This window comes from Phacochoerus africanus, chromosome 12, assembly GCF_016906955.1.
Source record: "Phacochoerus africanus isolate WHEZ1 chromosome 12, ROS_Pafr_v1, whole genome shotgun sequence".
Lineage (NCBI taxonomy): Eukaryota > Metazoa > Chordata > Mammalia > Artiodactyla > Suidae > Phacochoerus > Phacochoerus africanus.
The window spans coordinates 51,623,655-51,649,174 of record NC_062555.1 but is presented as its reverse complement, the minus strand read 5'-3'; the positions used below and the strand labels follow the sequence as shown (position 1 = coordinate 51,649,174).

General features: G+C 42.3%; 1 protein-coding gene across 1 annotated transcript in view; it reads right to left on the bottom strand.

Moving 5' to 3' along the window:
• Positions 1–6,099: 6,099 nt before the first annotated feature.
• Positions 6,100–25,520, bottom strand: part of ITGA8 (integrin subunit alpha 8) — a 169,538-nt gene continuing 150,117 nt past the window's right edge. The window contains exons 27-30 of the mRNA XM_047754600.1: positions 24,285–24,398; positions 19,607–19,708; positions 10,821–10,943; positions 6,100–9,129 (exon numbers count right to left, since the gene is read on the bottom strand). Coding sequence (XP_047610556.1) covers positions 9,043–9,129; positions 10,821–10,943; positions 19,607–19,708; positions 24,285–24,398 — 426 coding nt within the window. The 3' untranslated portion in view covers positions 6,100–9,042. The remainder of the gene's footprint in view (positions 9,130–10,820; positions 10,944–19,606; positions 19,709–24,284; positions 24,399–25,520) is intronic.

Below are 25,520 nucleotides of genomic sequence, written 5' to 3'. Positions count from 1 at the left end.
TAAGGGCGTGATGGCAGTAAGCAAGGGGAAGACATCCAAATATTTATAAATCTATTAGATTAGCAATGCTAGTATATTACCTGAGTGAGGAGAAATCAAAAGTCTGATATAAAGATACATTCTTCAAACCCTTCAGCCTATCTTTAATTTTTTTAGGTTTTTATTTTTTTAAATTATAGTTGACATACATTGTTCTGTAAATTTCTGCTGTGCAACAAAGTGGCTCAGTCACACATATATACACACATTCTTTTTCTTACATTATCTTCCATCAGTTCCATCACAAGTGACTAGATAGAGTTCCCTGTGCTATACAGCCAGATCTCATTGCTTATCCACTCCAAATGCAATAGTTTGCATCTACTAACCTCAAACTCCCAGTCCATCCCACTCCCTCCTCCTTCCCCTCCCTGTTGGCAACCACAAGTCTGTTCTCCAAGCCCATGAGTTTATTTCTTTTCTATAGAAAGGTTCATTTGTGCTGTATATTAGATTCCACATGGAAGTGACATCATACGGTATTCGTCTTTCTCTTTCTGGCTTACTTCACTTAGTATGACAGTTTCTAGTTCCATCCATGTTGCTGCAAGTGGCAATATTTTGTTCTTTTTTTACGTCTGAATAGTATTCCATCGTGTATATATACCACATCTTCTTAATCCATTCTTCTGTTGATGGACATTTAGGTTGTTTCCATGTCTTGGCTATTGTGAATAGTGCTGCAATGAACACTTGCCAATGTAAGACTTGCCTGGATACATGCCAGGATTGCTAGGTCGTATGGTAGTTATATATGGTTTTCTGAGGTACCTCCATACTGTTTTCCAAAATTGTTGTACCAATTTACATTCCCACCAACAGTGTAGGAGGGTTCCCTTTTCTCCACAGGCAAAACATTCTCTGACATCAACAATACAAATGTTTTCTTAGGTCAACGCAAGAGAAATAAAAACAAAAATAAAGCAATGGTACCTAACCAAAATTAAAAGATTTTGCACAGCAAAGGAATCTGTAAAAAAAAAAAAAAGACAACCTATGGAATGAGAAAAAATAGTTTCAAAGGATGAAACTGACAAGGGCTTAATCTCTAAAATATACAAACAACTTATACAACTCAGCAACAAGAAAACTGACAACCCAATTGAAAAACGGGTAGAAGACCTGAACAGACATTTTGCCAAAGAAGATATACAGATGGCCAACAGGCACATGAAAAAATACTCATCATCACTAATTATTAGAGATATGCAAATCAAGACTGCTATGAGGTACCACCTCATACCTGTTAGAATGGCCATGATTAACAAGTCAACAAATAACAAATGCTGGAGAGGGTGTGGAAAAAGGACTTATCCTTAATTCATATGTGCTTGGCCATCTTGGATTCACTTGTCAAACTTTTCTACACCCTGGAAACTTTTTTTCTTTTTATGGCTGCACCTGTGGCATATGGAAGTACCCAGGGGTTGAACTGGAGCTGCAGCTGCAGCCTACGCCACAGCCACAGCAACGCCAGATCTGAACTGCATCTGCAACCTATGCTGCAGCTTGCGGCAATGCCAGATCCTTAACCCATTTAGCAAGGCTGGGGATCAAACTCACATCCTTAGACGAGGTTGGGTTCTTAACCGCCTGAGGCACAACAGGGATTCCTACACACTAGAAACTTTGAAAGAGGAAGTGATGAATTGGACCGTACCCTCCTCCCAAAGATGTTGAAGTCCCAATCCCTAAGAATCGAAGACGACGGCTGGATTTGGAGAGGGGGTCTTTACAGAGGTAATCAAGTTAAATGAGGTTGTTGGCTTGCACCCTCATCCTGTATGGCTGGTGTCCTTTGAAAGGGGGAGACATGGACACAGGCACAGAAGGAAAACACAGACAGAGAGAATGCCCCATGAGGAGGGAGAGGGGAGTGATGCCTTTACAAACCAGTGAAGCCTCAGACTACTGGCAGCTACAAGCAGGGTAGGGAAACAGTCCCTTTCCTAGTGCCTTCTGAGGGGGCGTGGTTCCGCTGATACCTTGATTTGGACTTGAACCTTGGAGAATGGTGCGATAGCATCATTTTTTTTTGTTTTGTTTTCTGTTTTTTTGTTTGTTTGGTTGGTTTTTCTAGGGCCACACCTGTGGCATATTAAGTTTCCCAGGCTAGGGGTCTAATCAGAGCTGTAGCTGCCTGCTTACACCAGAACCATAGCAATGCAGGATCCGAGCTGCATCTGTGACCTACACCATAGCTCACGGCAACGCTGGATCCTTAACCCACTGAGCGAGGCCAGGGATCGAACCGCAACCTCATGGTTCCTACTCAGATTCGTTAACCACTGAGCCATGACAGGAACTCCCAGCACCATTGTTTTAAGCCACTCACTTTGTGGTACTTGTGATGGCAGCCCCAGGAAACTAATACAGAGGAGACATGTGGAGTTTTCAAAAAGGAAAATTCTTAGAGGAATAAAAATTGTTAAAGTTGCTCATACCCTAAAGCCGATTCAGTGAGTAAAAGTTGAAATCTAAAAGTTTGAAACTGCTACTGCTTAAACAAAATAAAAAGAAAGCCCAGGAGTTCCCATTGTGGCTCAGCAGGCTAAGAACCCGACTATTATCCAGAGGATGCTGTTTCAATCCCTGGCCTTGCTTAGTGGCTTAAGGATCTGCTGTTGCCGCAAGCTGTGGTGTGGGTCCCAAATGCAGGTTGGATCTGGTGTTGCCGTAGGTGTGGTGTAGGCCTGCAGCTACAGCTCTGCTTCGACCCCTAGGCTAGGAAATTCCATATGGCATAGGTATGGCCCTAAAATAAAAGCAAACAAACAAAACCCCAACCTAAAATTTGGACAACAGGACAATTTGCTGATGACTTGGTTGTTCCTGCATGAAAGTGCACAGGCAAAATAAGCCATGGCACAGAGATATTAAGAACATTCCAACTATGTCATATCATGGCATGTGTTGAAGTTAAATCCAAGACTTTTTATTGTTCAGAGGCACATATTTTGGACTACATTTCCATATGGATTTTGGCCAACAACCCTAAATAACAGAGTACTTATAAACAATTTTAAAAGGCAGTGTGTCAGGCACATGGTATGTTGGGGGTTCTGTGGGGGGTTGGGGGAGTTTAACACAGCAAGTAGAGTCCTAACATTTGTATTCTGGCAGTTCTGAACTCACCATTGACTTAAGCATCCCTGGAGGGCATCATGCAGATTTTACTTAGCTCCAAAATGAGTTTCAAGTTGTAAGCCAGTAAAACTTTCATGCTAAAAAAAAAAAAAAAAAAAAAATCAAACATTTTAATGTCACCTGAGTTCTGAAGGAGAAAATCTGCTTTATTTGAGGAGGAGAACTTTAGGCCCGAAGGAGGCACGGTCTTGGCACACATGGAGGGCAACTCAAGGATGGCACATTTTGGCTCTTCCCTGAGGGCACCAGGATGTGGCGTTTGGTGGAGGGAACCATGACTATGGTGCAGCTGTCACACAGGAAGTGTGCATCTCGGGAAGGAATTCTCCCTTGTCACACAACTCTGCATGGCATGATCCTGCTCTCATTTTGCCCAGTCTAGGCACCCAAATCTCATCTCATCCTTTGGGAAGTACTGATGCAGTTTGGTGCCTAGATATAAAATGGCTGGAAGTGACAAAAACACCAAGAGAAATTGTTGAGAAGACTGAGCTCAGACACATAGCCAATCACAAAACATTTTGCTCCTCTGTGAGATGAGGTAAGCTGTCTTTTTTTGCCCCCACTGTGAGCGTGCTCAAGCTTTAACCAGTGGAGCTGGCCCCTTATGGATCATTCTGCGTGTCTTGCAGAGCAGACATGCACCACTCAGACAGTTTGTACAGGCGTCATGCCTGAATCTTCACTGATATTCCTGAATCTTAGTGTTGGTTTTGCATTTTTTAAATCTGCAATACGTAGGCACCTCTGGATGACCCTGGGCTTTTTAAAGTGTGAGGGACAAGGAGTCTGAAGTGAAGGATCCATCCTCCTGCTTGGTTTTGACTCTAAGCAAAGTGTCCAGGCATTTGTGTTCTTTTCAGCAGAATTCAGAAATGCCAGCTGGAGCGTGGCAAGGGGTTAAATATCATTATGACCAATAAGTTGGTCTGCATTGAATGACTGATAAACATTAGAACTCAGAATTCAGTGTATATATTAAATGGACTGAATTCCAGTGAAATACAAATTAAGCTAGTATTTGAAGTCACCTACCCAAATATATGAAAAAGATGGACAGAATTATGAAGGAAATGGTATATTTAAAGCAAACTCACCTAGATCTCTTAAGAAACAACATATTATCTATAACTACAAAAATCTTCATATAAATTAATCAAACCACCTCACTCTTGTGGAACTCATTCACTGAAATAGCCAAAAAGAAGTCTCATGTATGAAACTATCCAATAAGCATCCAATTTAATGCTTTTTTTTTTTTTTTTTGATGGCTGCACCTGGGACATATGGATGTTTCTGGGCCAGGGGTTGAATCGGAGCTGTAGCTTTGACCTGTTCTGCAGCTGTGGTAACACCTGATCCTTTAACCCACTGTGCCAGGCCCAGGGATTGAACCCAAACCTCTGCAGTGACCCGAGCCGCTGCAGTTGGATTCTCAACCCACTGCACCACAGTGGGAACTCCTAGTGCTATTCTTAATCTATGAATCTATGAACAGGTATGTCCAAGAAGAAGGTTGGTTAGACAAATGATGACCTACTAATTGAATAAAACATTGGGTAATTATTACTACACCACCATGTGAACACTGTAATTTGGAGGATATAGAAATGTGTTTGGTCTGTAATGGGAGCACATTGCAGAGTGTATGTTCCTCATGCTTATTAGTGTACATAAGCATCCCTTCATTTACTCACTTTAGAATGGCTTTTGACCTGTGTAACAGATACTGTGTGAGGTATGGGAGACACAAAGGAGAAAAAATATGGTTCCTGCTCACACAGAGGGTCAGTCCAGCTGGAAAACCGTCAAAAGAGCAAATGGAAAAGCACAGTAATTCACAAAATGCCAGTGGAGGACAGGAGGAGCCTTTTTTATTTTTTGACCCCACCCATGGCATGTGTAAGGTCTCCGGGCCAGGGATCGAACCCGTGCCACAGCTGTAACCAGAGCCACAGCAGAGACACTGGATCCTTAACCTGCTGCACCACCAGGGAACTCCAGGAAGAGCCTTTGAGTTGGCCCAAGACTCAAGGGAAGACTTCATAAAAAAGCTAAAAATTTTATATGGACAAAATTTGAAAGGTAATATAGAGAAAGAAATCAGTTATACGAAAGTGTAGGTATTATGGGAGTTCCCATCATGGTGCGGCAGAAATGAATCTGACTAGAAACCATGAGGTTGCAGGTTTGACCACTGGCCTCGCTCAGTGGGTTAAGGATCGTGCATTGCTGTGGCTGTGGTGTAGGCTGGCAGCTACAGCTTCAATTAGACCCCTAGCCTAGGAACCTCCATATGCTGTAGGTGTGGCCCTAAAAAGACAAAAGACAAAAAAAAAGTGTAGGTATTAGAAATGACTTGCATTTTTTTAAACATATGTATTTAGATTTAATCCACATACTGTAAATCTCACCCATTTAAAGCATACAATCCAGTGCTCTTTAGGATATTCATGCAAATATCAGCACAATCTAAGTTTAGAACTATGTTGAACATTCCAAAGAGGTGTTGTGTTCTTTCTCTTTCAAATTTCTTCCACTGTTAAATGTTTTTATAATAAAGACTCAGGAGTTCCCGTGGTGGCGCAGTGGTTAACGAGTCCGACTAGGAACCATGGGGTTGCGGGTTCGGTCCCTGCCCTTGCTCAGCGGGTTAAGGATCCGGCGTTGCCGTGAGCTGTGGTGTAGGTTGCAGACGAGGCTCGGATCCTGCGTTGCTGTGGCTCTGGCGTGGGCCGGTGGCTACAGCTCCGATTCGACCCCTAGCCTGGGAACCTCCATATGCCGCGGGTGTGGCCATAGAAAAGACAAAAAGACAAAAAAAAAAAATCAAGGTGTAAAGACAGAAACCTTTGATGTCTGCCATTGTGGGAAAGCTTTATGTTGCTTGTGAAACAAACCACAAATACGTCATGTCTTTAAGTTTTCATTTTATTAGTGACAAGGTAAATAGGTACATGAAAATCTTCACAGATATCTACATTCATACTTAAATAAAACAAGAAAAGAGTTGAGTTCAAAGAGTGGGGCTTCAGGGGTGACCAGTCCAGGTTATTTACTTTATAAAAATCTCCAAGTTTATAAAACTTGATTTGCCTATTTTTCCCATGTCTTAAAAATCAGCTGCTAGAATTTCAAAAGGCATGTCTGAAATACAGATTCTAAGAGAAGCAAGATACATTATGTATTATAAAAGTGATTGGCTCCTTTTTTTTTGTTTTGTTTTGGCTGCACCTTTGGCATGTGTAAGTTCCCGGGCCAGGGATCAAACCCACACCACAGCAGTGATCCGGGCTGCTGCAGTGACACTGCCAGGTCCTTAACCCACTGGTTCACCAGGGAACTTTGAAAGGGAATGGCTTTATATGAGCAGATTCACTCAGTGCGTGGTTAGAATATTCTCCATGTGGAGGGACACTCCAGAACTGATGATTGGAGGGTTCTCTTGACCTCAGTTGGCCCCCCCCCCTTTCTCCATTTGCACATCCAAAGTGGCAGAGAGGGCCACCGTGCACCTTGACCCCCCTCTGTGAAATGCCTGTAGGTAGCAGTGCCTGTCTCCCTAGTAGGGGGACCACTTTTGGGTGAGCCTATGAGGATGCTGCAGTGTGCCTTTAGACCCCTCATCCCTTGCTCTGTGTGGGATCCCAGTCTTGCTCCTGGCATCTGGAGTTGCCTCCAACTGTCTGTATGACCTGACTCTAAGAGTTCTGAGTCCCTTCACAGAGGTGAGCTTGAACGGCAACAAGGTGTGTTTTCTCAAGGATCCTTTAGGAGCAAAAATCTTGAGGACTTATTCCCTCTTGGTCAAAAGTCAGGTATGATGACAAGAGCTGGGGCAGAGAGAGATCAGTGTACATGACACAATGGGAGAAACATCCCTCAGGTTATCGCCTTGAGATAGAAAGCCACCTCCCTGTAAAACCACTGTCCCCAGACACCTAACACTGCAGGCCTTCAGGGGTGGGTGTGCGACCCTCAAACTCTCTGAACTGTTTGCAGTTCTCCTCCAGTCAACCACACATGCTGGGGGCCAGTCTTCGGTCCCCCACAGCCCTGACACTGCTACCATGACAGGATCGAATTCACGAGCAGGCAGAATATGAACCGTTTCGTGTATCTGTCCATCTGCCTTTCATTTGGTTTCTAAAGAAGTTGTGCAACTGTGGCCAAATGGCTTGACTCCAGGTTAAGGCATGACCGAAAATTTAGTGTCTGTGAGTTTGGCTCATCTTTCAAATAGAGTGTGATTGTTGAAATTGGGACATAAATTTTCCAGCTGCTTTGTAAACTGAAGGGTTTTGGTCTGCTGGTTCTATCGCACTTACGCTTCGGGATATTAATTTAAAAAAAATAACTAATGCCAGTGTAAACATGCTTTTGATACATAGGTCTATAAAGTATTGCACATAAATATAAATTTGTTCAGCATTTCTTCATAATCATTTTTCATTGTCGTAAAAAGGATACAAAGTTGTGCAGACTGTAGAAACTTGGCTGGTCAATTTTACTTAAAAACGATAATATTACACACGGTTATGGATTATTTACAGGAGTTTTCAACATCAAGTTTCAGTGATGGTTAAATTCAAGATGATGGGAAAATAGCCTAAGTTATTTTTCCAAAGTTGGGTACTATAAAGATGAAGAGTAAAAATGAACAGTAAAGTTGGAGTAGGCAATTCTAAATAAAATTCTTAGGAAAACTTTTTCTAGGTGCATCTCATGTCTGCCTAACTTGACATTTCTTCTTCCTTATGATGTTGAACCTATCTTCTCTGTGAGTATAAGTTTGAGGTATAGTAGAAAAAAAAGTAGGTATTTAATCCCAAGCTAAATACTGGTGTTGCCCTTTACAGATATTAACAATAGTATGTGCCCCAAATTACTAAATTGCTTTTTTATTATTGGACTCTAGGAATTTCACTTTTAAACACCCCCCTCCCCCCAAGGTTGAGAGTCTCTTGAAATCTGTATCTTGCTAATTAAGTGCACGGAAAGATTAGTGTTTTGTAAAAGGAAACATCACTGAAACTTTTTCCAAATCTAAATTAAGCAGACGCAAGTCCCTGGCAGGTGTGAATAAAAGCAAGTTCAGGTCAAAGGCAGCAAGGTATTGAGTGAGACGGTCTTCTAATACTAACTGGCTTCTCCTCAACACTCTCTAAATCCTGAAGAAGCTCCATTAAAGGACGAATTCTGCACAAAACGGTTATCTTGGAAGGACATTTTGTGAGAGATTTCGAAAACCAGCGAATCAAATCTGCATTTCCGATTCCTCTAGCGGATCTGCCCAGAGCCAGGGGAAATAAATAAATAAATCGTCACCCCCACTTGCAAAGACTTTCTTGGCCATTTCCAAAATTCTTTCACAGTACCAACAGCATATGCTTGTCTCCCTGAGCTGCAATGTCATTAGAAATGTTTCTTTTCTGGAGGGAGGTGTCAAATATTCCGCTGGATACAGTAGTGTGGGAAGGTTCGGTCCAGTTCATGTCCTCAGTTCGATCATCACTCAGACTTGTCTTTGAGACATGGGTGGCATTGACCTGGACAGCAACCTCACATCCCCACACCCATTTCAAAGCGTCCGCCAGATACAGAAGGACTGAAGCAGATGACCCGATGGCTGATTGTTTCCCTGTTCCCCAGGATACATCCTTTCCGCAGAGGGTCACTGGGATCCAGGGCAAATTCTCCAAAGCACAGTGTAGGTGAGGTGGCGCTTCCCCCGGGGGGTGGGGCTTCCGTTTCCTAGGATGTCGGCAGGTACACGCACACCCTGGTTGAACTCTCATGACCCTCTTTGAACTGGACCAGGGTTGTTGGAGTTTTTGTGGTCTGTGGTTTTCCTTTTCACGCCTCAGGGGTTTTCTCATTGGTCAGCTGTTCCCTGTCGGTCATGTCGTCTTGGGGGGGTCTGGCTCTGTCAAAGAAGCCGCACTAGGAAAGAGAGAAAGGGGCTCTCAAGTCCGGTCAGTCTGAGCAATGGTGAAACCCCTCATTCTCAGAGTTTTTTTCCCTTTGTGTGTTTTCTAAGGAACCCGGCGCTCTGTGAATATAGTCTCCCCAATTCTCTAAATTAGCAGGTAGAAAGAGCTCCTGCTTTACCTGCAGAGAGGAATGCGTTGCATATGCAGTGTTCCTGTCCTTTCTGCCCTATCATTGTCATGGGAGATGGCTCGTTTTACAGAAACCTTCGTTTTATAGAAACTGCTTATGGACCTTGTCGATTTTCCTGGGATGACAGCACCCTGACCCCAAGATCCTCTCCCTGTTTTTTCTACATGTTTCCTGGAGCCTGTGGCACTGTGAACTGCTGGCCAGGGAAGGGAGGTTCTTGAAGACTCCCTAGGGATAGACTACAGGAAGAAGCAGAGAGATGCTTGCATCCCTCTCTGCCCTATATACGGGTTACGGAGGAAAATGATAAGGGTCCTTTATTTCAGTCCCAAAGTGTGTGAGTGACTTTCCAAAGATCAATCAGCAGCTCAGGGAAGAAGCAGTTCTAAAAGACTCTTCATTCTCCTGAATTTCAAATGAGTGTTTGGTCTAGGAGAATACAACCTTTTCTAGAAACCTAGAACCTCAATTCTTGTTGTTTCTTAGGTTGGAAGCCCAATTCCTTGGGTGTGAATTAAAACTATTGAGTCCTCTTTCTTTTGTAGGACCAGTGCACTATTCTGTCAATTGCACCATACTGTTGCATCATTTATGGACATAAAGTTACTATGAACAACTGACTAACACAAAAGTCTGTTACTAAAGTTAAATGGTACACTAGACCTGTCTGGACTCAGGATGGCACAAAACATCTGATAATAATCAGGAAAACCATTATTTAACTCAGAAGGTGAGGTTTTCTCAACTGTTGCTTCAAAATAAAAGTACATTATGATTTTGGAGAACTGCAACAATATCAGTTAACTAGGATGCGACTGGATTAATTACTCTTACAGCCATGTCGTAGTGACACTGTTTCTATTCTGAAGCGGAAAGCTCTGTCAAACTTGGCGGTATTGTTGGTTTGGGGACCAGACATTAATTCCCATTGTAGACTTTTAGCACAAACTTCAGCATAACACATGAAAAGAGTAAGTTAAGACTTCTTAATGGAGATGAATGAGTTGGCAAGATCAAGAAAACAAGTCCAAGAATATTATAACAGGCGTGATCTATGTGGTGTACTGGAAAGCCCATTTATCAATTACTATATTAATTGCATCTGTGTTGTGTTTCTAGTGAAAAATAAGTATCGCTGATAGAACTGTGTAAACAAAAAGCTTCAGATCTTGATTCATTAAACAAGAAAATGAAGACTTCATAATAACATGATCACTCTAAGCATATTGGAAAGAAGATCACAGGTCTTAGTTAATAAAATCTAACTCTTTATATTTATTTACAAGAAATCTCAAGATAAAAGCAGCATTAAACACCCTCAATCTTCTGAAATGTCAGTTACACAAGCATATGAGGTTTGCCAAAGCAAACAAGGCACAATTTTCCCTTGAGTCCCAATGTTAGAAATCCCCTAATCATGCCTCTAGCCTTGTCTTCTTAAATCCTGGGTATGTCCTTCTAAAAGGCCCCTTAGTGGCCTCTCGACTTGAAAAGAAAGCAAATACACTTACCTTCCATAAAGCCAAGGTTAAAATGGCCAGAACCAGTAACCCAAGAAGTATTGCCAGTATTATTACCCATAATGGGATGGAGAAGGAAACATTTGGGGTGGCCCAAATTACCGATGTTTTAATCTGAAAGGGGAAATAAAGGAAATAAGCTCTAGTTTGAAAACTGTTTGATGAAACAGAGCAGTAACTACTGATATAATACCGAGGATACTTCTGAAAGGATCCATGCCATCATTGAAATCACCCCAGAGGAGATTGGAAGATGTACAGCACAGAACATGGAATCTTAAAAATTAGCACATTCTCGGCCCCAGGTTGGGAGCACATCTAATTGCAGACACTTGGTGGGTGTTTCGTTTCCAGCAACTCAGAAATCCTAGACTAGAATTGAGGTGGACCCGGAACCAGTAAGGTGGAAAGGAATGACCTTCATTTGGGTTGGACCTTTTATGGCAAAAATGGCTAAACAATAGACCCTTACAAGAAGCCCAGTCTGCCCACACGTTTCTCCATAGAACTGGGCTCATATTCCCGAGAGGTGAGCCTGCAAATAAGCACAGACGGCTGAAGGTGGGAGCAGGGTAGAAATCCCCTAGGTCCCCATTTTACAGATGAGAAAACAGAGAACAGAGGGGCTTCGTGCTCCATAGGTCTCATTCGCATCACAGCCCCTTTATCCCTTGGCTCCGAGTTCTGTCAACAAGGAGTATCACTGTGCTATCTGTCACAGCCATGTAAGGCCAGCCAGCTCGCATTTTAGGAGAGTAACCGCAGTGAGCAGAGTAAATGCTAATTGCCCTGAGGTGTTGTGGCTGCCTTCGGCCTTAAATTTGATTTGCAGTTGCTACTGGAGCTCACTTGGTTTCCCACTGGTGCAGAGAACTTGGAGGAAAAGGAGACCTTCCCAGGAGGGCTGCACATCCCCTGTGTGGACCACCTCTGCCTCCCCATGTGGGCCAGAGGAAGCCCTGCCATTGCCAGAGTGCTGGGGACCTGAGCCCCTGGAGAACCTCCACCCCAAACCAAAAACAAGGAGAGACCCAGCCCTTCGCCCAAGCAGGCCTATCTGGTTTTGGAGAAGTAAGCACTACCTCACTTTAACTACATTGATTGGAAGGATCTGGAGCCCCGTCCCGAGCCTGGAACACCAGACCACACACAATTCTCTAACCCACTGGGAGGTGAGGATGAACTCACAGTGGGCTGGGGGCTCTGGTGCTCTCCCTGGCTGGAAACACAGGCATTTTCACAGCCTGGGCCCAGTGTCAGGTCCTGGCTCTGCTCAGGTCTTTCCTTCCTCTTCCTTTTCAACTAGATCTGAGCAACTTATCTACACCCTTCTTAGCCTGTCATGGCTTTTATTGCTTCTTCAGCATGGGCCACTTCCCCTGTGCCAAAGACATACTGATGGCTTAACTCACTTGATTCTCCAGCCCCAAATATGTTTTGTTTTTTTTTTGTTTTTAATTTTATGGTTGCACCCACAGCATTTGGGAGTTCCTGGGCCAGGGATTGATTTCAAGCCAGAGCTGTGACCTACACTGCAGCTGCAGCAACATTGGATCCTTTTAACCTACTGTGCCAGGCAGGGGATTGAACCCATACCTCTGCAATAACCTCATCTGCTGTAGTCAGATTCTTAACCCCCTGCACCATGGTGAGAATTCCCCAGATATCTCTGGTATCCAGGCTGAGCCACGTCAGTGATAGTGACACTGCTAGGATTCCACATGGCCAGGACTGCTCGAGACTTGACACATGCCCTCAGCACCAAAAGGCTGGTGTAGCCTACTCACCATTATACCTTATTCCTTTGCCCGTGAGCCTCTCTGGCCAGCGTCACCCCTATTCATCCAACACATCAATAGGTAGTGAAACATTCCATGACTGCGATGGATCATGCTCACCCAACTTGCCACCGTTGGAAGACAGGTCTCATTGTATAAGTACTGAAGAAACGCAGGGACTCAGAGCATCATCAGGCCACGTGGATTCTGCAGCCTAAGCCATTTATTCTCAAGTGGCCCTGAGCATGGATGTGGCCAGAGGAGCAAGTCGACAACTAGGTCACTTCTGTATCATTTCTCTCTACATCCTTGTCCCTTGGTGAGTTCTGTCTGATAATGTATGAATCAATGCTCAGTCCTAGATCTTGGGGTACTCAGAAAAAGGGCACAGAGTGATACTTTAAAATGACCCTCTGGAGTTCCCTTCATGGCTCAGGGGTTAATGAACTCGACTAGGATCCATGCAGATGTGGGTTCGATCCCTGGCCTTGCTCAGTGAGTTAAGGATCCTGAGTTGCTGTGAGCTGTGGTGTAGGTCGCAGGTGCGGCTCAGATCCCAAGTTGCTGTGGCTGTGGTGTAGGCTGGCAGCTGTAGCTTGAATTGGACCCCTAAGCCTGGGAACCTCTATATGCCGCAGGTGTGGCCCTAAAAAAAAGAAAGAAAAAAAAACCCGACTCTCATATTACTGGGAGCAGACCTATATATACATTTGTACTACTGCACACTTTAGAATTTGGAGCTCTAAAGGATGGCAATGGTCATGCATTCCCAGGCCAGTTCCAGGGACCTAAGAGAGAGAAAATCTGGAGCCGTGGACAGACACTTCTGAGGTGTCCTTCTTTCTTTTTTTTTTTTTGGTCTTTTTTTTGCTATTTCTTTAGGCCACTCCCGTAGCATATGGAGATTCCCAGGCTAGGGGTCTAATCGGAGCTGTAGCTGCCAGCCTACGCCAGAGCCACAGCAACGCGGGATCCGAGCCACGTCTGCAACCTACACCACAGCTCACGGCAACGCCGGATTGTTAACCCACTGAGCAGGGGCAGGGATCGAACCCTCAACCTCATGGTTCCTAGTCGGATTTGTTAACCGCTGCGCCACGACGGGAACTCCAGACACTTCAGAGGTTTCTTGAAACAATTTATTCCCCCTAAGCCTTAAGTCTACTGAGGAAACAACACAATTTCAGTCTATATTTAGAGCATGTGTTAGAGATCACCAAAAAAAAAAATTTTTTTTTGGCTGGATCCAACCTGCACCTCAGCAGTGACCTGAGCCACTGCAGAGACAACTCAGGAGATTACCCAACTTTACTAATAAGTAATTTACAGAAGGACAGGCAACAATCCATTTCCATTTTCCCTCTTCTGAGTTACCTTATTTTTATTTTCGGCCACACCCATAGCATGTGGAAATTCCTGGGCCAGGGATCAAACCTGAGCCATGGCAGTGACTGGAGCTGCAGCAGTGTCAGTGCCGGTTCTTTAGCCTGCTGCACCACCAGGGAACTCTTGATTTACTTCATGAATAGCTGAAGTCACCCTTCAATATTTTTTTGTAGTATAGGAAATGGTCCTCGTGTTGTATGTTAAAAAAACAAACAAACAAAAACAACTAAGCTAAAGGAGTTGAAATAAGGGTCATAGACCACAGACTGTACAAATTGTTGGTTTAATAAAGAAGCGGAATGGAATGAGAGAACAGCTACTGAGGACTTTGCTGGGTTTCTTTGCCCCTAGCTATTGCAGGTTTCAGTGTATGTTCTATAAAACTGATCTGCCTTTAGAAACAGATGGGGGAGGGGTCACTCACAAAGATGTAACAATGATATTTGATGGGGTTTCTTTTTGCGACCAGGATGGAAAAATACAAATAAAGCATTCAATTGAATAGGATACACTTAGTAGGGTTTCTAGAAGCAGAAAACAACTTTTTAAGTTAAGATTACAAAATCCCCTGGCTTTTTGCTTGTATTTGCTTCCAAAGATTGCAAGAACAGTCTTAAAACAGTCTGAGAGTCAGTGATCACTGCTGTCCTTATTAGTTCCAAAATTCTAAAATTCTCACCCCCAAAATGGTTGTCTGCTCCCAGGAATATTATGTTCATTTGAAACATACCACTTCATACCCTTTCTCTGAGCACTTTTAGTGTAAGGATTATGCACGTCACATACATTCACCATCTGTAATTAAAGGGAGGCATTAATAATAATTAAGAAGAGGACGGGATGTAGAGTTTTAGTGGAAGGCAAGCAAACTCAGTGACTTTGCTCCCACACCTGCATTCTGCTCGCCTCGCCTGCTGCCTTTAGGACTTCTCTGTGGCACGGAGGCGGCTCGATTTTATCTCTTTGATCTGAAATGAGTGCAGCTGCAGAGATCTCCGTCGCCCCTGGTGTTTTCCTACACGTATCTGGGTTTTTCACTGTACAGTCAAGAAGTTGCTATACTAGGGACAGTAGACATACAGATCAGCAAGAGTACCCCGGAACATGTCTTCAGATTTCCAGGGCAAGGAACTAGATGGATGCTGCTGGGAAGAGGAGGATGTGTCACATGTGACACATCATTGGAAGAGTCATCTGGGTCTTCTGGAGAACTCAATGATTAGTAAATTAAGTGACATTCACGTCTGTCAAGGGCAACAGGGCATTTCATATGCAAGTGGAAACAGGTAAAGCCAAGCTTTTCCTGAAACTCAATACTCTGTATAAACTAGAAACTTGAACTCTACAGGCAAGCTGAAGAGGGAAGAAACCTAAGCACTTTTACAGGCTCCACATTTATTTAAATGTGTCTTAGTCCTGCGCAAACCCCAAGATGGTTTGGGGGAAGCTTGGCGACAAGATAAAACGTAGAAAAATACCCAAACTTTGTTATTCCTAATATTTATATTTGTCTGCAAGCTCATATTGACAAGCCATAAGAAGCTTAGATTATCCACTGGATAATAAATAATGAGAAAAATAGATCTTAATTTCTAGAGTTTCTAATGACTGATTTACAGTAAGAATTTATTTTTTCATTTCAAATAAGATTTATTAAATACCCCACGTTCTCTGAAGCTCTGTAGGTATTATCAAGAGCTTCAAGCTAGAACCTTGTATAAGACCAGTGCTGTCTAATAGATGTATAATGAAAGGGATATGGTACAGCAGGTTAGGGATCTGGCATTGCTGCAGCTCAGATTTGATCCTCAGCCTGGGAACTTCTATATGCTGTGGGTACTGGAATATATATACATATACACATACATATATATTTTGCAAGCCATGCATGTCATTTAAAAAATTTTAGAGTAGTCACATAAAAAATGAATTAAGAGAAATATGGTGCATTCACTTTAATAGTATATCTTATACAACCCTTAATATCAAAATTATTCCAACATAAAATTGAAATAAAATATTCATAAAATACTTGACATTCTTTTTTTTTAAACTAAGTCTCCAAAATCCAGTGGTTTTTTTTTTTTTTTTACCCTTGCAGCATGTAACACCTGCTAAATTTTCACTGGTTACAGTGACATGCAGTCTTACCCAAAAACTAAAGCTGTGTTTAATGGCAAAAAAAATAGCTTATACCCCTATGGTTTTAAACTAAGGTGAATTAAGATGAAATAAAACTGTTCAGTTCTTCAGTCACTCTACCCACATCTTGAGTCCTCACCATCCGTGTTGACAGTGACCCAGTGAGTGGCTACCATCTTGGATTACACAGAACTTTTGCATAATCTCACACAGTGATGTAATTAGCCAAATTATCCAAATCTTTCTTAATTAGATTCATTTCTCAAGAAGGTGGTCCCAAGGGAAATGATGGAGTATATTTAGGGCCAAAGCTTTAATTGAAGAATATGAGTTTTTGACTGCATGTTTTCATTGCTTTCAGAAAGAGGGTCATGTGGTGTAACTACAGCACATAAAACTTAGGGAGAAAAATTCCATTTCATGCCAACTAATCAACAAACTGTTTTCATTTTTTCATGCATCAAGAATGTGCAGTTATTTAAAGAAATAGTATAAAATTGTGGCATTCACTTGCTATGGCTATCGGCAGTTTTAGGAAATGGGATCCATAAATTGTAAGCAGTTTAGATGTTCTTAAAGTGATGCTAAGTAGGGAACATTTAATCGTAAATTTTCATCATGTTGTAAATTTTGTTGTTCTTTATCATGATGGGAAGGCCATAAATAAGTCTTTAATATGCCTACATTTTATCATTGACATTTAGGGTATGTGTTTGTATATTTTGACAAAATACCAAGGTAGAAGGAAAAAGCCTCCTTGCATTTGCAACTGTAATTAATGTTGACATCTGTATTTATGTATCACAAAATCTTGAGTAAACATACTTCAGTGGGGTCACAAGAATGTTTCATATAAATGTACCAAGACACCCTACCTACAGTGCCGTTTAGAATAAAATCATAACATGAAGTAGACCAGCTGAACACACATTTTAACAACATTCAAATAGCCCCATGAGATAAGAAGTCCCTATGATAAGTTTGAACTCCACGCAAGTGCTTAATGAAAGAATTCCATTTTACGAGCCTGAAGTTTTGCTAACAACTCAAAAAGTCCAAGAGACTCACAGTTTATGCATGAGTTTTAATTTTTAAAATGAAAAAGAAGTTTGGCCATACCCACAGCACATGGAAGTTTTCAGGCCAGGGATCAAAGCTGAGCTGCAGCCGCTACCTATGCCATGGCTGCAGCAATGCCAGATCCTTAACCCACCGCACCACAGCAGGAACACCTATGTATGCATTTTTAAATAAGGCTTTTCCTGAAGTATTTTACAATACCTGCCTTTAGAGTTACTCCAGACAATAATATTCTCTTCTAGATGTAGTTAGGGAATTTGGCTTTAGTCACATGGCACACAAATGCCAAAGTTTATTAATAGGCAAAAAAAAAAAAAAGTGTTCAAGGAGTTCCCTTGTGTTGCAGTGGGTTACGGATCTGGTGTTGTCACTGCAGTGGCTAGAGGTCACTGCCATGGTGCAGGTTTGATCGCTGGTCTAGGAACTTCCACATGCTGTGGGTTCAGCCAAAAAAAAAAAAAGTGTTCAAATAACTAATTTTTTTTCTGTGCTATAATGATTCTGGGCTCAGTCCTGTCCCATTACTTCAGGCCACCTTTCCCTCACCTCTGAACATTATGAGTGTCACCTCTCATGAAGTGTTCATTGGTTACAAACACCGATCCTGTGCCAATAGCCAGTGGGGTTGTTACTGTTTCCTTCAACCCCCTGGAAAGCTTATCTGGGGCTCAAGAAATGGTTGCAATTGTGACCATGTGGGAAAGGAAAGTCAGACAGACTCATCGTTACACCCAAGAGCATTGGAAAACAGGCAAATATTCTTGTCTTATTACCAAGGAAAGAACCAAGAGGTGTGGATGGGAGCTCTCATGATCCTCCTACCACCTGGTCCAACTGACACTACCACCTGAACACGATTCCTTTCTGCTGGGTCCTTTTCAAGATAAGAATGACAAGATTTTTGAGACACAGAAGAAAAAAATCATCTGCCAGCTCCAAGCACCAGTTTTCTCAAACCTGGTGATCCCAGCTAACTTTCTACTGGCAAGATCTCCTATATCCGTCGAGGGTTGGGAGACTTGGAAGTTTTTCCCGTAACCTTTACATAAGTGGCGAGGTCAGTCATCTACATCAGACAACAAGACTTCTTAAAAGATGCACTAACAAGGGTGTCTCTGATCATTTTGTGGATCTCTTGAGATGAGTTGAGCACAGCAGGCTGTCACCTGTGGCCAGTTCAGAAAGAAGCAAGCCTGTCGATGGAATTGACTGTGCCATATGTTTCCGTTGCGGGGCACGTGCTCAGAGAAAACAAAGGACCCAGATTTATCTCCCTGAGAGTTACAAGCCTTTGAACCTCCTCGGATGAACATTCTCTATTAAAAACCCCAAGCCTCTATTTTCTAGGTAGACCATAAATCCAAAGTATAGCAGACAACTTGTGAGAGAAAGAGAGCAAGCTAAGTGAAGAAAGATGTGGCAGTGCTTGCTTGCAACGCCACCAAAGTTTGCTGAAATAGTTAGACTGTGGGAATATATGCACATTTCCAAGTAAGTTTCCTGGACTTGGCCAGAGAAGGTAAAGACACTTTGGGAGGGTTACATTGCTGAGACTATTTGGCTATTGAGACTATTACTGAGACTACTATTAGTGAAACTTAGCTCATTTTAGATACAATGTTGGAGATGTATGTATAATTGTAACAGTCTTCTTAATAATACTTTCTGGTAAATGTGGCTAATAGCCTCAGGAAAGTACACAGCGTGATTTCTGGAAGGTTTCCAGTTAGAGCGAGGTGGAGCTGGGATGGCGCTCCCAATGAACCTGTTTTGAAATCTGTGGATTCTCCTCTACTCCTGCGTCCTGGCGCTACAGAGATCCCACCGATGCTGTTGTGCCACAGCAGGAACTCCACCAGGCTTTCTTTAAAATGAACAATCAGTGTGATTTCATTATGATGATTGTTACTATCTGGATTTCTTTCAAATGAAATGGCCGAATTAAAAACAGTCCTGGGGTTCCTGCTGTGGCGCAACAGGATCAGCAGTGTCTCTGGAGCACTGGGATGCAGGTTCAATTCCTGGCCCAGCACAGTGGGTTAAGGATCTGGTGTTGCCACGGTGGCGGTGTAGGTCACAACTAGGGCTCAGATTTTGATCTCTGGCTCAGGAACTCCATACTCTGTGAGGCAGCTCCAAAAAAAAAAAAAAAAAAAAGGTTATTAGTCTAACCCTGTGACTTTTTTTGGGGGTAGACATTTACAATGAAGGTTTAAAAATCTGGTCCAATGACACTGAGAAATTTCCAGACTGAAGTAAGAAAGTAATGATCTGAGGAGGAAAATTTTTCTCAAGTCAATGTGATAAGCACTTAAACCCAGCACAAGTGAAATAAATGATTTTAAAATAATCTGATTTAAATGATTTGTACCTCTATATTTTGATACTCACTGCTATGCTGCCTTCTGGGAGTTTTGCTGGCTGATCTTTATAAGGCATCTTCTTAACTTCAAAGGACACCAGGGATGCAAGAGAATAGGGATCATTTTTCCTCTGAAATCAAAAATATTTATTTCATGTAAAGGTTTTAAAAGTTATAATAGCAGCCAGCCAATTGTTTTCAGTGTTGTCCATTTCCAAAGCAAAGGTTTCTCCTTCCTTCTTTTCTCTTTCTTTTATTTTTTCCTCATCCATCTATCCATTCATGATCCATTCACCCATTCATCATCTAGCCATCATCCATTTATCCATCCATAAATCACCCACCCATTTATCATCTATCCATCCATCCATCATTCATCCTGTATCTGTCCAGGCATCCATCCAGTCAGCCATCCAACCAACATTCACTTTCTTCTTATTTATAAAGATAATGTCTTTTTAACAAAAGACCTGGCACAATATGGTTAAAATAGAAACAGAAAATCAGAGTTCCTAAAAGGGCTAAGAACGAGTGCTATTAGTAAAGAACATAATGGGGAGAAGTTCCCTTGTGGCGCAGCAGGTTAAGGATCTGACATCACTGCAGCAGCTCAGGTTGATGCTGTGGTGTGGGTTCAATCCCTGGCCTGAGAAACCTCTGCATGCTGTGGGTGCAACCAAAAAAAAAATTAATTTTTCTGATCAGTATATACATTCACCACATGGGCAAAACCAAACATAATGCAGCCAATCTGTGAACTGAGAACTGTAAACTTCCTTGCCTGGATTAGGAAGGCAGAAAACATTTACCTCATTCTGGCTTGTGAGATAAAACCATTAAAGACTTCCAGTATCAAGAAAGCTACAGATGGGGGGAGATTGGCCATAATGCTCTGCCCTATGGCAGTCGGCTTCCAAGGCTGGTATAAGCAGAAACTGGGGCGGGGGTATAGAAGTTTAGGCTACGACTGTGGGTAAAGTGACGTGTGCCAGTCTCTCTGGAATCTTTGGAGGTGTCACGCTGCTCTGGTAGAACCTCAGACTGGCCCTGCTGATTGTTGTGGTCTGACGCTACTTGTGCTAAACATTTATGGTTTAGAAAGCTCCCTACTGGTGTTTTCCACACTCACTGGGTCTTTTTTAACTGGGAAGTGGAGATGGCTCTTTCACTCCACAGGTCAGTCTTCTGCTGGGACAGTGCTATGCATAGAAGTGAGACATGTTATCTAAAAGAGTCGTGTCTGGGAGTTCCTGTTATGGCTCAGTGGGTTATGAACCTGATGAGTATCCATGAGGATGTAGGTTTTACTCCTGGCCTTGCTTAGTGGGTCAGGGATCTGGTGTTGCCATGAGCTGTGGTGTAGGTTGCTGATGTGGCTCAGATCTGATATTGCTGTGGCTGTGGTATAGACTTGTAGCTACAGCTCCAATTCGATCCCTAGCCTGGGAACTTCTGTATGCCGTAGGTGCACGCCCCCTCCCCTCCCCACAACTTGACTTATTATTTTAGCTGTGCTTCCTTGAAATGTTGTTCTCCTTCATTTCAGGGCATGTGGTACATGAAGTCATAGGAGGGATGGTTGTTTGTCATGTAGATCATGTGCTCTTGGGAATTCACTCAGATTCATCTCCCCCAACTCTTAAATATGAAGTAACAGCCAAAGAGCAGAATGGCAGTAAGTAAATTGATGGTGAGCAAGTGGTACCCAAAGCAGTGCCTGACAGAGAGTCAGCACTTGGCACTTCATAAATGTTTGTTGAGTGAATGAATAAAATACCGGTTTAACAAAACAGAAATCAATCAATTGTGCATCACCTTTCTCCTTATCTCAGTTGTTCAATGTGTGGGGGAGGTGATTTTGACCCCCCAGGGGCTGTTGGCAGTGTCTGGAGACATTTTTGGTTGTCACTAGTGGGGTGGGAGTTGCTATCGGCATCTGGTGGGCAGGGGCCAGGGATGCGGCTAAACATCCTGTCGGACAGCCCTGCAAGCATCTGAACCAAAATATTAACAGTACTGAGGTTGAAGAATCCTGCCTTAGTACAGTTCCCGTTGTGGCTCACTGGGTTAAGGACATGACACAGTGTCCCACAGTGTCCGTGAGGATGCGGGTTCAATCCTTGGCCTCACGCGGTGGGTTAAGGATCCAGCGTTGCTGTAAATTGTGGTGTAGGTTGCAGATATGGCTCAGATCTGGTGTTGCTGAGGCTGTAGTACAGCCTGGCAGCTGCAGCTCTCCAATTCGACCCCTCGCCTGGAAACTTCCATATGCTGCAGTTACATTACCAGACGCAAAAGGATTTTACCATTGGACCTTCTGTGGCACAATGAACCAAATTAACTTTTTAGTAATTAAGGATGAGCAAGAATGCATAGACTTGGTAGAAATTTTAATTTAGCTTTTTTTCTTCCCAAATCCTCGGCAAACAACATGGTCACAACAATGTAGTTATCATATACATAGCATTTTCCAAAGGGAAACATTCCTCTACCAAGCATAAGATATTTTAAACCTTTCAAATGCACACAATGAATGTAACCATCCATGGAAAGGTGCGATGCCAGACCAGACCAGCCAAAGCAGCGAGGAATCTACGCATCAACATACTTTACTGAGACGTGTCCTCACTGAAACCCAGGTGGTAGGACAAGAAGGACCTAGACAAGAAGAACTTCCTAGGACAGTATCTCTTCCCCTTGTAAATTGATGGCTATTTTATTTTTCCCCAGGCATTCGGGCTTGAGTTATATTCTTGTACTCACCATCCTTTCATTAGCTAATATTTACTGAGGAACTACTAGACAGTGGTAAGTTAAACAGATTGGTTCAAATCTAAGTTATTGATTGTCTGAAGGTCTTAGGGACTCAGGATATTTAAATTGTCTTCACCTAAAATATCCCACACACAAACACACACACATACAGAGGAATAGCATTCGGCCATAAAAAAGAAAGAAATCTTGCCTTTTGCAACACTGTGGGTAGATCTTGGGAACTTTATGCTAAATGACATAAGCTAGAGAAAGAACAATAGGATATTATCCCACTTGTATGTGGAATCTAAAAAAAGCCAAACTCATAGTGAGTAATTAATGATGGTTTCCAGGGGCTGTGGGTGGGGGAAATGGAAAAATGTTGTCATAAGAATACAAATTGCAACTAGTAGATCAAAAAGTCCTGGAGATCCGATATACAACATAGTTTACAGTCAACCACAATGTAGTGTAAACTTCAAAGTTTATACAAACTACAGAGTTGTTAAGAGACTAGATCTTAAAAGTTCTCAACACACACAAAAGGAATTATCTAAGGGGAGTATTAACTACTAACCTAACCTGTGGTAATCATTTCACATATGTAGTAACAGATTGTCATGTTGGTAATACCTTAAGCTTACAGAGGTCATATATCAATAATAGCTCAATAAAGCTTGAAAAAAACATCATTTTCACATAATGGGAAAGATGACCTTGGTGCAATTCCTTCTCAGAAATTTCTTTAGTGGGGAGGGATTGGGATAGATGAGGCATTTGAGTTAGTAGATGCAAACTGTTACATTTAGAATAGATAAGAAATGAGGTCCTGGAGTTCCCATCGTGGCACAGTGGCTAACGAATCCGACTAGGAACCATGAGGTTGCGGGTTTGGTCGCTGCCCTTGCTCAGCGGGTTAAGGATCCGGCGTTGCCGTGAGCTGTGGTGTAGGTTCAGACGCGGCTCGGATCCTGCGTTGCTGTGGCTCTGGCCTAGGCCAGTGGCTACAGCTCCAATTCGACCCCTAGCCTGGGAACCTCCATACACCAGGGGAATGGCCCAAGAAATGACCAAAAAGACAAAAAAAAAAAAAAAAGAAATGAGGTCCTGCTGTACAGCACAAGAAACTATATCCAATCTCCTGGGACAGACTATGATGGAACACAATACATAAGAAAAAAATGTATATCTATGCATGACTGAGTCACTTCACTGTAGAGCAAAAATTGGCATGACACAGCTATACTTTAATAAATACAAAATATTTTTTTAAAATAAAAATTTTTAAGACATTGACAAAGATTAAAAATCAAATATAAAATTTTAGTGGAAAAAATAGAAAGTTAAAATGTTTAAAAATTTAAAAAATAACATTTTAAAAGTCTTTTTAATAAAGCTTCGCTGGAGTTTCTTCTTCTTTTTTCTTTTTACTTTTTAGGGTCGCACTTGTGGCATATGAAGGTTCCCAGGCTAGTGGTCAAATTGGAGTTGTAGCTGCTGGCCTACACCACAGCCATGCCAGATCTGAGCTACGTCTCTGACCTACACCACAGCTCATGGCAATGCCGGCTCCTTAACCCACTGAGCAAGGCCAAGGATCTAACCTGCAACTTCATGGTTCCTAGTTGGGTTCATTTCTGCTGTGCCACAGTGGAAACTACCCCCTGCTGCCCCACATTTTTTTGGAGTTTCTGAGAAGAGTAAGTACTGCAGTGTCTTTCTTTAATTTTTAAACAATTTTTAACGATTTTAATTTTTTCCATTATAGCTGGTTTACAGTGTTCTGTCAATTTTCTACTGTACAGCAAAATGACCCAGTCTCTCTCTCTCACACACACACACACACACACACATTCTTTTTCTCACATTGTCCTCCACCATGCTCTGTCACAAGTGAATGAGATCCTGCTGTACAGCACTGGGAACTATAGTCACTTGCAGTGTCTTTCTTACCTGGAGGAATGTCTTGGCCCATAGCCGTGATCTGACTTTCAGGACAGCACTTTCTCCTCCTCCTAGTCGTCCCACCACACAGGAGATTTGTAAGCACTCGATATTTGTGCAGTTCTGCAAAAAACAACAGCAGTGGTGGCCAATCAATGTCTTTCCATTGAGGTGGAGAATCAACACCAAGTCAGTGTATTTATATTTCATGTCTTCAAAAGTCCCCATGTAATCCATAAACTTTAAATAGAGAACCAATGCTCTGAAATGATCAAGAAAAAACAGTTTGATAGGAAAGTTGCATCAAGATTGGTGGTTATGTAGAGTGAAAATGGAACATAAAATACATCAAATTTAAGCTCTGTTCTAAGGACTTGAAAACAGTCTTCTACAGCAAATGAATTGCTCTATTTCATTTTCTCAAAAGTTGGGAAGATATTTCTTTTTTTTTTTTAACTTTTATTTTTTTGGCTGCACCTGTGCCATGTGGAAGTTCCCAGGCCAGGGATCAAACCCGAGCCACAGCAGTGAACTGAGCCCCTGCAGGGACAATGCCAGATCCTTAACCTGCTGCACCACAAAAGATCTCTGGATAGCTATTTCTTTAGTAATTCACGACACCTGATCCTAGACTAAACAAATTCTGAAAAGGCTTGGGAGAAAGGTCCATGAGTTTATGTTATCTCAGAGACCCAATGATAGGAACCTATTGACAAGTATTTGTTCCACAAGATTCTTCCATCTAAGGTACTTCCTGGTCATAAAATAGAATCTTCTGCCAGTTCCATCCATTAAGCTGTTTTTAAACTGGTCTATAAGGTTGCCCAACTTATAATGCATAACTTTTACTATATGAAATGCATGTTCCTGGAAAGTGTTCATTCTGTCTCGGAAATTCTATTTTCCAATTGGAACATAATACGTAAATGAACGGATGACACCTCAGAGTCCACTTTCTCTGTGTCCACAGACAGGATGACGCTTCTCAAATTTTGCTCCCTTGCTGATTGGAATTTACCTTGTGGGCTCTCTTTATGCCCTTTTCCATCTCAAGCTCTGATGCACAGTAAACATCAGTTTATTGGCTATGATGGGAAATAGCTGACCGAGGCATTTCGCTTTAGTGACACTGATAAACCACAGAGTCACCTGAGGAATGTACTACAATGAAAACCTTTTTCGAGATCCTAGGATTCTCTAAAAACAAAGTATTCAGTATTGCATATCTGATAAATTCCAATAAGG